Source organism: Hippoglossus hippoglossus, chromosome 11, assembly GCF_009819705.1.
Source record: "Hippoglossus hippoglossus isolate fHipHip1 chromosome 11, fHipHip1.pri, whole genome shotgun sequence".
Taxonomy (NCBI): Eukaryota; Metazoa; Chordata; class Actinopteri; order Pleuronectiformes; family Pleuronectidae; genus Hippoglossus; species Hippoglossus hippoglossus.
The window spans coordinates 12684753-12696651 of NC_047161.1; the positions used below are offsets into that span (position 1 = coordinate 12684753).

Below are 11899 nucleotides of genomic sequence, written 5' to 3' on the forward strand. Positions count from 1 at the left end.
TCATTTATTGCTTATCAGAATCAGAATTGGGGTTTTGCCAAGTACATGGAATTTGTTTATACCAAAAAGAGCAAATTTTGAATGACTTACCAATTGCATGTAAAACATTAAAGGGATAGTTCACCCAAAAACAAAAACTCACTAATTATCTAATAAAATATCATAAATAAAACATAAAATGCCTCCATACTGTGGTGTCGTCCAAGTGTCCGCAAGCCCCGACATTCAAATTCGATTTGAAACAGCGTCATTTACACAATATTTTTAGCCTAAATGTCTGCCTGTCGTATACTCCGACACTCAAGAGTTCTCGCGAGAATACTTATACCTGCGGATTCAATTATTACATTTTACTCTCACGTCACATTAGCTGCTTAGAATAGTAGCAGTGCAGTTTAATGCAGCCCTCTGTACTTTAAAAGTATGCAAACATACAGAATGAATGTATTTGAGTGTGGATGATATTATTAAGATTTGGTAAAGTTACATCCAACAAAAAAATCACAGATATTGTCCTTTACACTTGGAACATTTTACTGTCTTGCAGGAGCGGATCTAGAATTTTTCCAAATCAGGGGTCATCAAGGGGCCAGAATTTACTAGGGTGGTCTACTAGTTTATCTCCCGATCCAGCATAGGGTGCTCACTGTCATCTTCACCTATTGCCTGCTCTCTTGACCAATCAGTAAGTTAAGTCAGAAACGTTACGCTGTTTTGCTATGAAAATGGAGGACGCTACCAAGCAAAGCCGTCCTGAGCTGACAATCACAACACCACAGCATCTGAGAAGCGGCATGTGGAAGTGTTTTGGCTTCTACACCGTAGATGGCAAAGTATCGATCGAAGGTGATGCCAGGTTTGTCCACTTTGTACCACGCAACTGCCTTATAACAAATCTGTGAGCTCACCTGTCAGCTTTACATCCAAGTGAAGCAGCGCAGGAGGCACCACAGAAAAGCAGAGCAACGTCAAGTGTTCATCCTCGACTTGTGTACTTCAAAAAAGCTTAGAAATAAAAAAATTCGAAACAAATTTTCATAATTATTGTTGGTACAGGGGCCAATCAGATTTCAGCTAGTGCCCCACTGTCCCCTCCCCTGGATCCATCCCTGCTCCCAGGAAATTGTGATTATCGTGTTCTTTTAGATCTTTTGACCAAATAAGTGAATGTCATCAGGTGGTATTTTTAGGGTATTTTTCTGGTCAGACATACACTCCCTTATATATACCTACAATGTACCATCCATCTTTTTTTTTTAAACGCAATAGAAGTCAAGGTCACAGATTTTGGTCGAGGATTCAGGTACAAATTATTGTGATGCATCGCTCAGGGATAAATGCCAAGCTTCCTTCCTCAAGGGTAAATGCCAAATAAAATGAATCAGTTCATGTTTTTCTTTTTTTTGGGACCAGTGTGCACATTCCCTCGCCTGCAGTGACTCTGCAACAAGAGAGGACAAGCCACATGGTTGAAATAGCTGAAAAGACTTTGCTTGTTGACACAGTTATTCCAGTATACTTACACAAATCAAGGTCGGTGCAACAGTCAGTGACACAAAGCCAATGAGCTGTGTTATTTACATGGATTTGTTTGGTCCATTTTCAGTGTAGTTCCCTCACAATAAAACACACTGTGTCATATGGAGTATTTGAGTTATGAGGAACGTTATCTGAAGAGCCAGGAGCTTCCTCTATTTTATTATCAGCTAAGCATTAACATAATGTAATAATGTAATGAATGAAACAAGCAGCACACTCAGAAAACCGAATTTTCTGAGTTGTCACACTCTCATTAGGTTTTGGAAGATATGGCATCTCTGTGTCTAGCTCCTCTTGGCATGCAACGTTCAGTTTTGATTTTCATTAGAGGGGGAATGATCATGCTGTTCTCCCGGGGAGGGGGCTTTCTGAAGGTCGTTGCTCAAGGAGTCCTGGTAGGAGAGAGCTGGAGCTGGAGTCAGACTAATCTCCGAAGGTTAAAAAGGTCCCTCGGTTAGAAATTGGATTGTGACATATGGCTCACGCACTTAAACGCATGCTGAAGTTAATAGCATCTTCCACAGGAACCTCCACCAGCTGATTTTTATAATATATATGGATTCATTGCTGCAATATTTATGTACTATAATCTAGGGTGGGTATTGATGCAGCAGCTGAATTCATATGAATTATGTTTGAACCCACAACTGCTGACTGCAGAGCCCATAAAGCAATGGTGGCATAAATACAGAAGCAACCTGGCAGCACCACTCACAAGCCAGTCTGATCTTAAGTTATAGGACTGAGCGTGTGAACAGAATTTTAATGTAATCACCTTCTTTTTCTTCATTGAACTGGGTTCAGCTGTGATTGGTGGCACCCCCTGTTATTCCAGCACTGAATCTCAGCTTTTCAGTAATGAAGTCATGAATCTGCATGCGTGATTCCTTATCACAACTTTGACAGCCCTTAATCAGAGCAGAAGTTGAAGTAGAATTGTGTTTTTCATTGACAAATCAGGCCCGACAATTCAATGCGATTATCACATTAACAAATGACTCAATGGTCCAGATAAATTGGCAAAGTTTATGTTCCTACAGTGACGTTTAGAAAGACACCGTTTCTCAAAATCAAGACATTTATTTATTTCCCATCATATTTCAGCTACACAAACATGCACAAAAACATTTGTCAACTTTTTCCAGATCTTACTGCAGTATCATCACTGGTCAACTATTCATTCTAACCTTAAGAATGTTAAATTCATCTATAGAGCTCTGACCTTTCTTTGTTTTCAGACTATATCTCATATTAAGGTGTAATCAACACAAGGAAAGACTTCGATTTGTGGGTCATATACTCTTCACCTCTGTCAAACGATGAGACACGTGTGGTATATACTGATGTGCCTTTGCTGCTATCTGGTGTTTACCTTGAGAACACATTGCTGCTGGACCTGTGTCTCAATTCTGCGATGTGCATTGAGAAAATAGATTCTTTCACGTTAACTTTTCTACTCGCTTTTTATTACACTAAAAGTATTGAAAGTACTTACAGAGTTTCCAAATGTAACTGTCTACAACATCATTAACTTTGACTGTCAACACGTGTTTTAAACATGCAGTGCTACCAATTACTTGGACTAAAATTAGAAATTTTGCAATAAATAATACATTGAAGGTTTGAGTCTGGTACTTGCTGAGTAGTAAAGACCTAAATACTGTATATTATCAAGTTTGGTGTAAAACCTTTTCAGACATTCATCCTAAAACATCAGAAATAAATGAGTGGTGTCTTTGTTTGTCATTGGTCTAAGCTCAGGACATTACCCTAACTATTAACACACAGGTTAAAACACACATTCAAGCACATCTATAGTTATGAGCATATTGAAAACAAGCAATGTCATTCATGGTCTAGACATTAAGTGCTGCGTCACCTAAATTTATAGAATTATCTTGTGCTATATTTAGAGAGGAATTTATTCTTATACATGTAGATTATGAGGCTTGAATTTTGACTTTAAATACTAAGTATGTGCTTCGTCGATATTTCCAGTCAGATTCTAAATGTGTTCTCTTCCTTCAAGGTCTGTGTGACCTGAAAGAGCCATAATTCTTACTTGTAGGAACTGCAGTCTGGCTAATAGATCGCACACAAAGCTCCCCATTGGCTTGAGAGAGGGGTACGACTTGGCTGCCCATGTGGCGGGCACCTTGCCCACCAGCATGCTGTTAAAGATGTTCTCCAGCTCTGCAGACATAACAATCTGGCCCTTCAAAGCTTTCTGGATGTGTACCAGGCTGACCCGCACCACATGTGGGAGTCTGACAGGAAGAGAGAGTGTCAAGGAGCAGCCAGAAGCTCTTGTGATTTAGCTCTAAAGCAACATGAGCAGTATCAGCTGGAGGAAGTATACATTTCCTGTGTCAATCCCATTTACTCATTCAGTGAAATGTGGTATTCATTGAATAGACAGCACATTACACGTCTCCATTACCTGTTTAGCCAGACATCTTGCAGTAGGACCATGAGGGGACTGACAGTAAAGAGATGCTGGCTTTGACACAAGTGTGCTTCCAGGCAACTAGCTGCCCAGGGCATTTTTACTTGAATCCTCAGTGTCAGGAGGCAGCAGGCGCAGGATGTTCATCATCTGCTGCTCTGCCTGTGGGGCCAGCACTGAACTGGGGACACCATTGGTGATGTAGTACATATACCTCTGTGTGAGAAAAGTCCAGATCATCAGTGTTAGAAAAACAAGACTCAGACATCTTGATATAATGTTTGGCCACATGGCCCAGTCCTATTTTACACAAGCCTTATTCATTCAAAAGCTGCACTACACATTAAATGCCTTATTTTGTATTTTCTTCATTGTAGTGTTTAAAATGAATTATTCAATCAAGTTAATTATCATTATTATAAGGTTCATTTTCAAACTGACACAATCACAACGTTCACAGATTCAAGCTAGCTTAATGTCACCTGCGTCGGTGGATCCATGCGGACTGTCTCATCAGAGAGAGGCTTTGGTGGGCGGGGCCTTGTGCGTCACTCACGTACAGGTCACTCACATTCCCCGTGAAATACTCTCATAACTACACAGAACTACCATAATACTGTGATACTAGTACACTGGGTTGAAGTAGAGTAGTTCTACTACATGTCAGTATGGAGGCAGAGCGGTGGGTGGAGTTGATCTGCTGTGTTGAGTGTTTACCTGGGAGCAGTCTTCTGCCCTCCTCTGGCAGACAGGCTCTCTGCATCTCCACCACGATGGTTCCATATCATCCCAACCATCTGGCCCCAAAATATGCATTCAAAAGGAGCATTAACACACTTGAATTATTCGCTAATCTGCTGAATTACCATGTGCTAAAAGTCAGTTAAATAGGTAAGTGAATGCAATGTGAAATTGCTCAAAATTTCTAATATTCTATACTCAAATTATTTCCCAACGTGGATGGTTTCAGTTTTCATGCGTTTTGCACAAATCAAGTACATAAATAAATAAATAAATAAATAAATAAACAGTGTTAGCATTTCAAGTGGGAAACATAGAGTGATTTATTGTTTTCTTACTTGTGGATTTATTTACCTTACTTCCAAGCCTGGCTTGAGAGAAGGAGGCCACAGGAAGGAGAGTGAAACCCTGAAAGAGGATGTTAACATCATTAAGGGTCACTGTGCTCTCACAGGCATGTTCGTTTTAAATCATAATCAAATTCAAATGGATGCACTCAATGTCTATGAGCTTTTAAATGATGAATCATGACAGATAAGTGCACAGGAGAAAGGACTGTGGTCTGATTGAAAAGTCCCACAGGAATATAAAATGCCCTGCAGAAACTATGGAAGTATATTCTTAGCATAACAGTTCTAGTGCTATATCTTCATATAATTACACACAATGATTAGATCAGAACTAAACTTCAAAGTTAGCCGAAACTTTATTTAGATCATGTAAGCTAGCGTTTGATTGGACAGGTTAGTCACGTGACGTGGGCGTGGCGTCGGCCGATGTGCGGTAGCTGTTGTTGGGCAGAAGAAGCGCCGCGCCATTCCCTTCCACCTTGCTCGGCTCATTTATTCGTTTTAAAGATTTTAGACATGGTAAGTTTCCGCGACCGGTTCACGTGTCCATCGATGTTACGGCTCCCGTCGCAGAGGCGCGTTGTTCGGGTTGAAGGAATTCGCGGACCGGTCAATCAACATGTTAATTGCTATGCTCGTTTTAGCTAACTTCGACTTTAGCCACCGGCTTAAAAAAAAAGGCGCACTAGCTGCTAGCCTAACGTTAGCCGGGGGCTAACACGGTCATGCTAGATCAAAGTTAGGCAACAACTTTGATGTCAACTTCTTACCGCAGTTTACCGCTAGCTTTTTTTGCCGATGCTATTTTCGTTACTTTGAAGTAGCATCTCTGTCTTTTCAGATCTGAGCTAGCTTTAGAAAAACTGGTTATTGATCAGGTTAAAAGTTAGTGAGTAAGGATGAAGTTAACTAACTTTTTGATGAATTATGTACAAAGATGTACGTTACAAGGAAGTAAAGAAAACTCACATACATGAAAAGTTGATTAAATCCTATCCTTATTTTAATGGTTCATAACATGGACAAGTCCTTTCACTCTCATGAGGTTGTTCAGCATTGCACCTGATCCTGAGAATGAATTGAAGTGACAGCTCAGAGAAGAATAGTGTGAACTTCCAGACTCTGTTATACTTTAATCATGTTATTCAAGAATTAAAAAGTGTTTTTTTTTATCGTTAGGAGGCCTACAAGCCCAGGGGCAGACGCCAGGCTGCATCCTCCTCCAAGTTGTCCAATGGATACATCCTGCCTGAGGGAAGACTGACTCCCAATGCCCTCTTTGTCGGTGGGATAGACATAAAGGTAAAAAGTCCCACCTATTTAGTTTATATTTACACTGCTTCTTTATGTTGAGTATTTATCTCACACAAAATTGGGCACAGATCTGTAAAATAATATTCAATAGACATCAAATATCTGCTGGTCTTCATTTGAATACTCACTTTCCAAGATTCCAGGCTATAGCTGACCCCGTCCTGCCTGTTCAGAAATACGTACTCTGCAAAAGATAAATCAGTTAAGATTTTCAATGATTACTCACTAGAAATATTAGAAGGTGGGGGGGTTGCACTGGTTGTGCCCACTGCCCAGCTTGGACTGTATGCTGCTAACTGTGCATTTTAACCCGCTAGCATTTAACCAACGGCTGTTAATTATTTATCTGGTAAAATACTGTACTTTCCTTCATGCTTGCTGCCCACACATATAAAATGTATTCATTTAAAAGTTTTATACTACTTCATATCAAATTTTCAATGTAATTGCATAGTGACACATTATAATATATTATGTACACAAATTAGGTCTCTGGGGTCATGAATATAAGTTGAAAACCAGTGCTTTGCTTTTCTTCTACATTTAATACAGGAGTGAATGTGATCAAGTCAGCTATTGAAACACAACCTTCACTTCAACTCCTTTTAACCTTCAGGTGGAGGAAAATGAAATACGCGACTTCTTTGCAAAATATGGCCTAGTCAAGGAAGTGAAAATCATCACATACCGTGGAGGACTCTGCAAAGGGTGAGTTTGACTGTGTAGAGATGTTCAGGTGAGGGTGCAAACTTTTGCCTACGTTACAATACTGAGCTTGAGTTTGTCTTAAACAATAAAAGCAAATCTTTTTACACATCAGTAAAATATCTGATGAATGGAAATTTAAGAACAGTGCATTTGATTAATTTGATAAACTTGTAGGTTATCAATAAATTAATTTGTGAATATTTGTTAACTTGTCCTGAGCTCTATACTTTCCGTATTTCACTTTACATAGTGGCACAGAGACGGTGTATTTTTTTATTAGTGTTATTTTGTGTGTCCCTAGTTATGGCTTTGTGTACTTCAATGAAGAGGTCAACATTCCGTCAATCGTTGAGGTGAGTAGACATCCGTCTCTGGAGCTCCCATTGTATTATTTTTAGATTTTATGTGAGGGTAACAATTCTTCTGCTCATATTTTTTTGGCATTAGGAACACATCAGTTTTAAGGGCCGGAAACTCAAGCTGGGCCCCGCAATCATGAAAGAAAGGAGTTCACGTATGTATTCTGGTACATTTCAGTGGAACCTCATTTGAATGTTTGCTTCCCAGTGAAAATAAAATGTTACTTCATACACACAATATACAAAACACACACTTCATACCTTCAATTTGTTTTCTTCTTCCCCAATCCAGGGTCCATGCAATCCTGGTCTGGCCAAGCTCATTGGACGAGCCCCACCCAGTACTTCTACTGTGCTTGCTGCTCACCTGTAGGGGGTGGTGTGGCACAACCTTCACCCATTCTCAACGGCGGCAGCCCCTACCCTCCGGTAAAACACACACACCCACACACATATACTAGCTTCAAGACTTATGGTATGATTATTATCATTGCTGACAATACCCAACTTTCTAAAACATCACCCAATGCAGTGCAAGGCTTGTAAGTGCACTAAAATGAGTTTCTTCTTGCTGGAGCCTTTCAGTATCAGTTTCAAGATTTTCAGTGTGTATATTAGGAACACTGTCTGCTACACAAAGATCTCTGTAATGTGATTTAATGTGTTTTCACTTTGCAGCCATACTCCTATTCCAACTACGGAGGAGGTGTGATGGTCCCACAGATGCCAATGAACTACCCACAGAATGTCTTTGCCTACCCGGTACGTGCACACACACCCACACATTTATTTAACAGCATCCTATGCAGGGTCTACCAGACATTCCACATATGTTCCTGCATATGAAACAAAGGGCTCAGCTGGGTTTAGGTCCACCTGTGCCCGCCTTCTCCAGACTACACACACCCCACCATCCCTCTGTTTGCCTGCCCGGGTTTTCTTGTTGCCCTCTGTTTGACCACTGACCCTTCTCCCGCACACGCAGTCCTCTCCAGCTCACTGGACGGCGGACCAGAGGACGCACCCTGTCAATCAGGTGACTCTATGTTTACTGGGAATAAGAGTAGATGTCAGTGAAATTAAGTTTCAAAGCAGCTCACATCACTTGTCATGTGAGAACCTCACATGACCTGTTTTCAGGCCAGTGGGCTGAAAACATTGCATGCACCTCAGAGAATTTCAAAATCCACTTAATGAGGGTAAATGAATAATGTTTTATTTATCAATTTGTGAGTATCTTATTAAATTATAGACTCCTAGGAGGGTCACGGTTTTCAACTAATACTTGTTTTTTCAGTGGTATTTGAAGGAAGAGTTCACAAACTGCAGTGTCGGATATTTCCACTAGATGGTGCTATCTGGCCAGTTTTTTGGCTAGGTTTTAAAGTGGGAGGTTGGCCTCCCCAGGAGTTACATCAGTTGGTAAGAGGAGGTTACATAGTTTAGACTAAATGTATGGGATTTGGTTAAAGAGATAGTTCAACATACAATAGCAGATATGCTCTTTTTCTCATTTTCTGTGAGTCACAATCTAATAAATGCCTGAGAACAGATCTTTATTATTTATTAACATGGCGAATAACTCAATTATTAAGTGTCAATGGATTTCAAAATCTTAATCTTTGTCACATAGGCATCTAGAAATTAAGCAAAAGTAAAAAATAAACTAAGGTAAAGGTGAGACGGCACCTTTTTTAACTTGGTCTTAGGGGAGGCCCACACTGTCTATCTAAAAGTACACTATCTAAAAGTATAAACTACAGGATTCATCAGTGAAGTCCTCTATTTCATCTGATGTACTCGACAATTTGTGGCACTTGCTATGTTTTGGGGAGCTTGTGTTATTGCAGCTGACTATGTCTTTTCAGCTTCTCTTTAAGGTTTCTGTCATTAAGCTAATTTTGTCATCTTACTCCCTGTTCCAGAGCTTTGTGGACTGTGGAGTCCAGACTATGTTGACTGTGATGTAGTCTACAGATACTGAGCCTCCTGCCAGGTAAAACGCCACCTCAACAAACAAGAGTGCTATCGTGCCAGGGATACAGTAGCTAATGCTGTGTCAATAGAGGCCAAGAGTCTGCTGACTTCTTCACCTTCTCTCAAGTAGGAGATTAATCTGTGTAATCACTTTATGGTGTAGTATTTAGGTGTGGGGGTGCTGCATATTGTTAGTTCTCCATTCCACATGGTCGTCAATGCCACTTTGCTCCTTCATCTATGATGCTTTGCAGTCATGTCAAGTATTTATTCATCAGTTTGCTTTCTTGTATTTACTGATTTATAAAAAAAATTGCCAGATAGTTAAAAAGACTAATACTGATAGTAGGGAACGTCCATGTGTATGCAACATGGTTATTTGTCTTCTGCTCCCTCTCTACAGGCCACAGTGCTGACAGGATGGACAGACAGACATCTTGATGTTCCGGACACCCAGAATCAACCGATCTCCCAGACCGATTTTCAATACGCCCTCCTCTCAATTTCTGAGACCCATTTTAGCACCGGACTGTGAGAACTCCCCACTTTAACTGTACTAGTTTGATCACAGTCACTTTAACCATGACTGGTACAGTTTTACCTGTGCTCAGCAGCTTTTAACCCACGTCGATCACAGCAATAATCGCACAGGAAGAGCAAAACACCCTCACTGGGACCAGCTGATATATGGGCTCAAGTTTGTCATTCTTTTTTTGTTTTCCTTTTGATATTTATCCCCGAACAAAATACTTTTAAGTTCACCAATTGTGCCTATTTATATTTTATGTTGTATTTATTTTTGGCATATTTTTTTTGTTTGTTTATTTAAGCCCCTTCAGTGGCTCTCTGTACATACAAGCTATATATATATATATATATATATATATATAGTAGTATGTTTCTTTGACTCAATTTCAGGCCTAATGCTTCTCTACATTCAAATTTCAATTAACTCGACCACTACGGCATAACAGCACTTCGTCATCCCAATTCATTTGTCATTCATTTCAAGCACTCATGATATCGTTAATATTTGGTGGGCTGTTTTTATTCCATTGGGTGTCATTAGAGGTGGTAAATGAAAGATGCGTGATCACCATACTGAACCAGACTTTCCAGGGTTAGTTTCACAGCGCCTGTGGCACACTGATCATCCTGTGTGACTCTTTTCGAACCATCTCCCACCCTGTGACCACTCCCCCTCAGATGTTTCCAAGGGTTCCCACTCAAAGACAATCACGGCATCAATTTACAATTCCGATCACTTCATCAATCAGCTTTTAAAATTGGGGGGGGAGAAATGTGAAAAACAGTTTTAATCCACTTTGAAATGAGTGTCACTATCTTGATTTAATTTATCTGTTTGGGGCAAAATGTTCACAGTACAGGGTTCACTTTATACAGAAGGAAATTCATAAAGAAAAGAAATTGGTTTTAATCCAGATGCTGGTGATCTTACATGAAGAATTTTACTGACAGTGCGAGCAATACTTTTTTTATTCTTATTCCTATTCATGACATGCACGGTATGTTTTAGGTTTTATTTTAGGGGCAGCTTTGTTTAGTTGGAGATTCACATTGGGTGTTTGGTACACATCACCTGTTATCCTTTTTATATGGGCGTTGGCCTCAGAATCTCCTGTTTAGACATCTGGATTGAGTCATATTGTTTTGTTCAGAGAGCCTGGGCACCCCACTATGTTTGGGTAGTTAGTGTTATCTGTTAATGTTCACATATGTGCAGGTTTGAATTTGTCTGTAAAAAAATAAATAAAAGTTGAAATGTTCTCATGTAAGCTTGAGGAGGGTTTAAGTTTTTATTCCACACCATTTTGAACACTGGCTTTGTGTTTTTAAGGAACATTTATTTTGAAAAAAATTGTTTTTTACTTAATATTTAGAGTTGGCAGGTGATGATGTTGGAGCATGGAGCGTTCAGTCTGCTGCCGCTGCCGCCCCCCCTCCAGCCTCCATGAGCCTGTCAGCTGGCTGCTGGGTTTCAGTCAGGGTTGGATTGCCTTGTCTTCCCTGGCAACAAGCCCCATCATCTCTTGGTCACAGAGCGTTTTGTTTTTGTCACAGTCTGATGGTGCGACTGGGGTCCCCAGGGGTGTCCTGTCCAGGCCGTGGCCACCCACCAGCCCCACCCAGTCAGACGTTTCTGAATTATGGATAAGTCTGGATAGCTGCTTATGAAATATGAATTTTCCAGAGGAGACTTGAAAAACACAAATGCCTCTAACCCCAATAAGCTAGATGGAGGAACACTTTAAACTTTCCACTGTGACCACTGGAGCAAACACATCAGGGAACAGTCCAAGAAGCACAGCCCCATAGTATTTTCTTTACTTAGCCTCCTTCCTGGCTTTTTCAGTAATCTGGTTATTTTTTTTATTCATGCAAAATCTCTAATATGATTCATATTGTTTCTCCAAAGTGTTTAGGAGGATCCAGCCTGGCGGGGG

At 40.2% G+C, this 11899-nt stretch overlaps 1 protein-coding gene across 3 annotated transcripts; it reads left to right on the forward strand.

Moving 5' to 3' along the window:
* Positions 1-5476: 5476 nt before the first annotated feature.
* dazl (deleted in azoospermia-like) lies at positions 5477-10819 on the forward strand. Of its 3 annotated transcripts, XM_034600632.1 has the most exons (10): positions 5477-5595; positions 6256-6378; positions 7007-7098; positions 7400-7451; positions 7546-7612; positions 7750-7886; positions 8136-8219; positions 8443-8493; positions 9383-9453; positions 9838-9974. In XM_034600632.1, exons 1-9 carry the CDS (start codon positions 5503-5505, stop codon positions 9425-9427), a joined length of 744 nt encoding a protein of 247 aa, XP_034456523.1. In that variant the 5' UTR covers positions 5477-5502; the 3' UTR covers positions 9428-9453; positions 9838-9974. The 3 variants fall into 3 exon arrangements, with proteins under 3 accessions (XP_034456523.1, XP_034456521.1, XP_034456522.1); XM_034600630.1 differs by lacking the exon at positions 9383-9453 and having other exon boundaries at positions 9838-10819; XM_034600631.1 differs by lacking the exons at positions 8443-8493; positions 9383-9453 and having other exon boundaries at positions 9838-10819.
* The last annotated feature ends 1080 nt before the right edge of the window (positions 10820-11899 follow it).